This window comes from Osmerus mordax, chromosome 4 (genome assembly GCF_038355195.1).
Source record: "Osmerus mordax isolate fOsmMor3 chromosome 4, fOsmMor3.pri, whole genome shotgun sequence".
NCBI classification, from domain to species: domain Eukaryota; kingdom Metazoa; phylum Chordata; class Actinopteri; order Osmeriformes; family Osmeridae; genus Osmerus; species Osmerus mordax.
Window position 1 is genome coordinate 2,967,212 of NC_090053.1, and position 7,229 is coordinate 2,974,440.

Below are 7,229 nucleotides of genomic sequence, written 5' to 3' on the forward strand. Positions count from 1 at the left end.
AACCTGAGTGGGTGTGGCTGGGCCCAGACTAGCCCAGATTTGGCTCAGCGGTGAGAACTCTCCCAAGATAATTGAAAGCGAATCATCCTGGAAGCGTTCGGATTTCTGCTGTGGTGTCGAGCTCGAGCTAGCCAATCACAGTAACCACACGTAAATAGTTTAAAAGTCTGGGAGTTTGAGTAACAGATGAGGACGATGCAAGAACAGGTCTAGTTGGATTTTGAACTTAAACGATTTATGTTGCTATTGTTAATAGGCTTACAAGGTATAGCCTACTATTAATCTTTTTTACAGTATCATTACACTTGCGAAGGAACATACTGTACCACATTACATCAGCAATAACACAATCAGGAGATGTTCAGTCTCAGATTAGTTCTGACACCTTAGGCCTACTGCTGTGCCATAGTGTGTCGGCAATTTATCCCTATTATCGTTTCGGTTTCGTTTCTTCAGAAAACTAATTTCGGCGGAAGAGCAAGAGCAAGAGCACGGATCTAAAATTCAGCGAGAATCAGTGCTACCAGTTTTGGGGCAGTATCCAAACACAAATGTCTGCTGTAGTTTCTCAGTATGTTACAAAGATTATTTGCGAGAATCATGGCTGTTTGGAATTTAAACAACTCAAACAGATTGTTGATCAACAATTCACAGTGGCTGATGATGTGCTTTCGCGAATACTTAACGACCGTGGAAAAATCGTTATCATCGAAGGCAAACAAACGGCCGCTGGATGTATTATGAGCCCTGATAGTCTAGTTGTGGCTAAGACATCTCTACACATCTGCCAGAAGTCGTCTGGAGACTGTACCCAGTGCGACAGCTTACACTTGTGTAGGTATTATGTATGCGGTAACTGTAGTTTCGGGTAAGTTGGTCTCATCTTTTACGTCCTGAAACATGTTTGCCTAACTTCGAGTTGGTTGTAAGATACCTATTGTGATTGAATAATTAGAAATCCGCAATGTTTATATGGTTATGAATACATGTTTGCCTAACTTCGAGTTGGTTGTAAGATACCTATTGTGATTGAATAATTAGAAATCCGCAATGTTTATATGGTTATGAATAGGCAAATCAACAGCTGAATCAAGAGCGAGAACATTGACCCAATGTTGAACTCCAACTCACTCGATCACGCAATTAAAATGAATGGATCTGGTCCAGTGTTGGTATGACTAAAAATGAAACTTTTAATTGTTCCAGGATCAAATGCAAGAATGGACACAAACTGGATTCCCCTTCGAACCTATCACTTCTGAGTAGCCATGGATTGCAGAGCTTGGTGGAAAGGGAGTTGTTCTCTCTCCTGTTGCAGAGCGACCCTTACCTGTTACCAGAGGTAGTGCATGACTACTTGAATCTAAAACACACTGGGAATGGTCTGAAATGATATTCACTGTTGAATTGTAATGTTATTTTTTGTTCAACTTGCATGGTAGCTTATATGTGGATACTTGTGGGTCACTGCAATATGGCTGGTAATGACCAAACTTGTATTACTGAGATTAAAACCATGGGAGAATCCATCTTGCCATGCTCCAAGTTATTCGTTTATGCCTGAACCTCAGTGGTTTGGCCCAATCAGCGTCCTATGAGGAACTCCTGGCAGCTAGGGACATGGTTGAAGTTAGCCCTGAGAGATCCCAATAGACAGTAGTTCATCCAATCACCTGCCAAGTATTTTTTTTAAGTGCCTGACGTTTTCTAATAGTTCACAAGGACAACTTCAGCAATAGCGGGAGTCAGGTGGCTGAGCGCTTAGGGAAGCGGGCTAGTAATCAGAAGGTTGCCGGTTCGATTCCGGCCGTGGAATTTGACGTTGTGTCCTTGGGCAAGGCACTTCACCCTACTTGCCTTGGGGAGAATGTCCCTGTACTCACTGTAAGTCGCTCTGGATAAGAGCGTCTGCTAAATGACTAAATCTAAATGTAACTTCCCAGAAGGTTGAGTGTAACAAACTATCTGGCAAGTCAGCTTAAGTAAATACAGATACTGACCACAGAAATACCGTAGAACTAGGAACTTCTGATCTTTGATCTTCTGCTGTACTTTCTACACTCTTTGGCAAACAGTGTCTACTAAATAAATCAAATGTAAAGGTAAAGCAAATGTTTACAAACATTGACTTCATGGATGACCAAATACTGTTCCTGCCACCATAGTACGACTATTCAGACAACCTTTCTTTCCCCTTCAGATCTGTCCTCACTACAACAAGGGTGTGGGTGAACATGGATCCTGCAAGTTCAAGACCTCCTGTATCAAGCTGCACCTGTGCCTCCACCTCCTCCAAGGAGACTGTAGGTTTGGGCCTTCTTGTAAGAGAGCGCACTCCTTCGATGGCGCCGCCATGAAGATCTTGAAAGGGCGTGGTCTCGGCTCTGAGAACCAGATCATGTTGAAACAGATCTACAAGAACAGACTGCTGATCCAGGGTATGTTAGACATAGATATATATAAACACTAGATGTCTCGTCCGCGTTGCCGGACAACGGAGTCTAGAACGTCCGCACGTGGCGGCCATCTTGCTACAGTCAACTCGCTCACCCGTAACATTGTGTTGGTGCTACATGTACTTTTTAAATGACCATAACTTGCTCAATTTTCAACCGATTTTGAAACGGTTTGGTTTGTTATCAACGTCAGAGATGTCGGTATGCCACTGCATACTTATGAATAATTAAGTTTATTTTTATTTTTTATATAGAATAGAAGTAGGCATAACGACATCTCTGACGTTGATAACAAACCAAACCGTTTCAAAATCGGTTGAAAATTGAGCAAGTTATGGTCATTTAAAAAGTACATGTAGATTCAACACAATGTTATGGGTGCGCGAGTTGACTGTAGCAAGATGGCCGCCACGTGCGGACGTTCTAGACTCCGCCGTAAGACATCTAGTGTTTATATATATATCTATGATGTTAGACAGTAGCTTCAGCTATTTCAGTGTCAGCCGTGAGCTGATGACTTCAGCTCACTGTTCTGTTTCTGTGCAGCTGGCCCACCTCAGCCACTAGTGACGGGTGGCCCCAGCTCCTGCATCTCCCCTCAACACCCAGATCCTCCAGGGGGAAGACAGCCCTGCATCTCCCCTCAACACCCAGATCCTCCTGGGGGGAGGAAGCAGTCCTCTAACTCCACCAATGAGGGGGACAGGAATGAGATCTGCCTCTTCTTTATTCGCAGACACTGCAGCTTTAAAGGTTACACCCAAGACGAGACCTGGCTTAGTCACGACACATGACAGACGCCTTTGATGTCTGAAACTGGAAAGTCCGTCATGCTGACTTTATCTGCGTGTGTGTTTGTGTTTGGTGTGGTTCCTCAGATCAGTGTGTCCGGGTCCACTACCACCTGCCCTATAAATGGCAGATCCAGGACAGAGATGAAGTGACCTGGAGAGACCTTCCTAACATGGAGGACATAGAGAGGGCTTACTGTGATCCTAGGACAGACGACAGGTATTTATGAACAACACAAGTTTTGGAAAGTATACAGGAAGTACGCATTCCTTAGTAAAACACAAACATCAAATATTTTTTTACATTTGAGCTGATTCATATTCCTGTACGGACTAAATTCATTTACATGAATGTGTCTTCATTTTCTTGAAACACTTCAACACAGATAAGTAGGCCTATAATACGAGTGGAACCTATTTGAACGCAGTTCTTGACTTCCTGTGCTGTAAATGTGCTGTGTGTTTCCTGGGACACCAGCGGAGGGATCCTGACTGTGAACTTCCTCACCATGGAGATGGGAGGTTTCCGAGTCCGCCGTCTCTCCACCTCCTCCTCCGTCACCAAACCTCCACACTTCATCCTCACCACCCAGTGGATCTGGCACTGGAAGGATGAGTTGGGACAGTGGCTGGAGTTTGGACAGGTCAGTAGAAGGGACAGTGGCTGGAGTTTGGACGGGTCAGTAAAAGGGACAGTGGCTGGAGTTTGGACGGGTCAGTAAAAGGGACAGTGGCTGGAGTTTGGACGGGTCAGTAGAAGGGACAGTGGCTGTAGTTTGGACGGGTCAGTAGAAGGGACAGTGGCTGGAGTTTGGACGGGTCAGTAAAAGGGACAGTGGCTGGAGTTTGGACGGGTCAGTAAAAGGGACAGTGGCTGTAGTTTGGACGGGTCAGTAGAAGGGACAGTGGCTGGAGTTTGGACGGGTCAGTAGAAGGGACAGTGGCTGGAGTTTGGACGGGTCAGTAGAAGGGACAGTGGCTGGAGTTTGGACGGGTCAGTAGAAGGGACAGTGGCTGGAGTTTAGACAGGTCGATCTAAGAATAGGTAGAATATTTCAACACTCCTACTCCAGAGCCCCGTGGGGGCCAAATGTTTCATAAGGTCGAAAACAGTAAGCGGTAAGTTATGTGAGAACTGAAATGTCATGTGACATGTAGAATAGTGTTTACAGGACCTTGTCCTGAATGAATGATTTGAACTGTTGGTTGTTATGTAAATCCTCAGTTAGCTGAGCTGTCTTAAGATGCTGTGTGGTTTGCAGGGCGACAGTGATGGAAAGGCTTCCATCACCTCAGCGACCCTGGAAAACGTCTTCCAGGCTGACATTGACACGGAGATCTCATTTTCTGTTGGCAAACACAAGTACATCCTCTATTTGAAAGGTACAGAAAGTTATGAGGGGGTCGGATGGCTGAGCAGTTAGGGAATTGGGCTATTAATCAGAAGGTGGCCTGTTCGATTCCCGGCCGTGCAAAATGACGTTGTGTCCTTGAGCAAGGCACTTCACCCTACTTGCTTCGGGGGGAATGTCCCTGTACTTACTGTAAGTCGCTCTGGATAAGAGCGTCTGCTAAATGACTAAATGTAAATATACGAACAAACCTGTTCTTCCTTCTAGCTGCTAGTGACTTGGCACACATCCTGTGCTTGCGTTCACTCACTGTGGTTTCTATTGTAGAGATGTATCAGCAGAACCTCACATATAAAACCAAGCGAGAGGTGAGGAGAAGACCTCACTTCCTGTCTGGACAGGATGTGGAGGCCAAGCTGAAATGCAGTGGGTCCATCCAGCCGTGAGTGGTCTCTGTCCCAAAACAAGCCTGACGTTCTACCTGAACAATGGAATACTGAAACATTACTGTATTTTGTACAGAAAGGACTGACTTTTTTTTTTTGAATTTTCAGGAAGTTGTAGAATTATCCTTTTAACAGTAAGACTGGTTTTGCATTCAACTTTCTGTATTTGTGTCTTTGTGGAAGTGGGTCTTCTGAGAGCTCCTCCTCCTCCTTGGTGGACGTGCCTCCAAACTGGGACAAAACAGCCCTGGCTGACTTTACATACAAGGTACGTTAAGGACATACACACACACACCACAATCTGGCATCTAAATTATATTTGAGTGTGTACTTTAGTGTCTTAGTGGCTAATATGTAACCAAGTTGGATTGGTTTACTCACTCCCCAGTATAAGTACTGCCCAGTCATGCCGCTGAAGAGCTAATGTTTTGGTGTCATAGCAGGTTAAAGCAATGTTTATAGAGGTGGTCGTCAGGTTAGTAAGTCAGAGGACCCCAGGTCAACCCCCGGTATGTGCAGGCAGGACAGGATGCTCTACTGACGGATGACGTGAAGACTTGTGTGACATACCGTCTGTCTCTCTCAGCTGGTCCGACTCTCAGGTACTCAGAGTGAGTACAGGATGGTGGAGAAGCTGTTCAGAAGCACCATGACCACAAGCACCATCCACAGCATTAAGAGGATTCAGAACTCTGCTCTGTGGAGAGTCTTCCAATGGTAGGACATTAACATAAAACAGGCTTCTGTTTTTAATGTATTATGTTGTGGGTTATGGTTTGTGAATAGCCTCAAAAGAAGCAAATTCAATGAAATTCTATAAAAAAAAATATATATATGTGTGTGTATATATATATATATATATATATATATATATATATATATATATGTTTTTTTTATTTTTTTTATAAAATATATTTTTTATGTTTTGTTTTTTTTCCTTCAACCTTATAAGAAAAAAAAAAAAAAAAACCTTTCTCACAAAATCATAACCCAGCTTCACCAATCAGCTTCACAAGGTCCATGGGAGGTGGAGCAGGACTAGATCCATCTCCATCCATTAGACACCATTAGGCACAACGTGCATATTGTGTGTGTGTGTGTGTGTGTGTGTAGGCAAAAAGAGCAGATGAAGCAAAGGAATGGTGGGAAAACTGTCGATGAGAAACACCTGTTCCACGGTACCGACTCATCTCTCATCGATGCCATCTGTGAGCAGAACTTCGACTGGAGGGTCTGTGGCACCAATGGAACTCTTTACGGCAAAGGTGGGAAACACACACATTAGCCTTTAAATGTGAAAGAAATATCCATATGTCTGTCTTCAACAGTGTAAATGTTATTTTACAGTCAGGTGGCTGAGCGGGTAGGTAAGCGGGCTAGTAATCTGAAGGTTGCCAGTTCGATTCCCGGCCATGCAAAATGACGTTGTGTCCTTGGGCAAGGCACTTCACCCTACTTGCCTCAGGGGGAATGTCCCTGTACTTACTGTAAGTCGCTCTGGATAAGAGCGTCTGCTAAATGACTAAATGTAAATGTATTTTTGGTTTGGTTTCTTTGTTTCCAGGGAGTTACTTTGCCAGAGACGCCTCCTACTCGTCCAGATATGCCCAGGGGAGGGGCAGCAGGAGCATCATGTTTGTGGCCCTGGTCCTGGTGGGGGAGTTCACCAGGGGCAGCGGCAGCTTCGTCAAGCCCCCGGCCAAGAGGACCGGCAAGGGCTTCTATGACAGCTGTGTGGACCAGGAGAGAGACCCGAGCATCTTTGTGGTGTTTGAGAAACACCAGATTTACCCAGAATACATCATTAAGTACTCCTAAAGTCAACGAGTCTATAAAAGGCTTTGGTTACAAAAATAAATACAAATGCAGCGTACTATCCTTTATAAAACCATCTTCTCTAAATGTCTCCAGTAGAAAAGGCTGGTGAAGGGCTCTATTTCTGTGGTTCATTGTAGAATTTTTCAGTGAAACAATTTCTGCTCCTGTTTCAATCTTACACTGAGGTTTGATGTTAGACCCTGGTACATACTTACAACACACTACTCTGGCCTTCCTGACTAAATCTACATTGTCATTTAGCAGACGCTCTTATCCAGAGCGACTTACAGTAAGTACAGGGACATTCTCCCCGAGGCAAGTAGGGTGAAGTGCCTTGCCCAAGGACACAACGTCAGTTGGCACGGC

General features: G+C 44.5%; 1 protein-coding gene across 2 annotated transcripts; it reads left to right on the forward strand.

The window, feature by feature from the left end:
- The first annotated feature begins 113 nt into the window (after window positions 1-113).
- Window positions 114-6,918, forward strand: parp12a (poly (ADP-ribose) polymerase family, member 12a). 2 transcript variants are annotated; one of them, XM_067234649.1, is made up of 13 exons: window positions 114-868; window positions 1,207-1,342; window positions 2,201-2,438; window positions 3,003-3,041; window positions 3,087-3,209; window positions 3,335-3,467; window positions 3,726-3,891; window positions 4,510-4,630; window positions 4,927-5,041; window positions 5,229-5,313; window positions 5,632-5,762; window positions 6,159-6,310; window positions 6,610-6,918. In XM_067234649.1, the coding sequence occupies exons 1-13, from the start codon at window positions 552-554 to the stop codon at window positions 6,861-6,863; spliced, it is 2,010 nt and encodes a 669-aa protein (XP_067090750.1). In that variant the 5' UTR covers window positions 114-551; the 3' UTR covers window positions 6,864-6,918. The 2 variants fall into 2 exon arrangements, with proteins under 2 accessions (XP_067090750.1, XP_067090749.1); XM_067234648.1 differs by having other exon boundaries at window positions 3,003-3,209.
- Window positions 6,919-7,229: the final 311 nt, after the last annotated feature.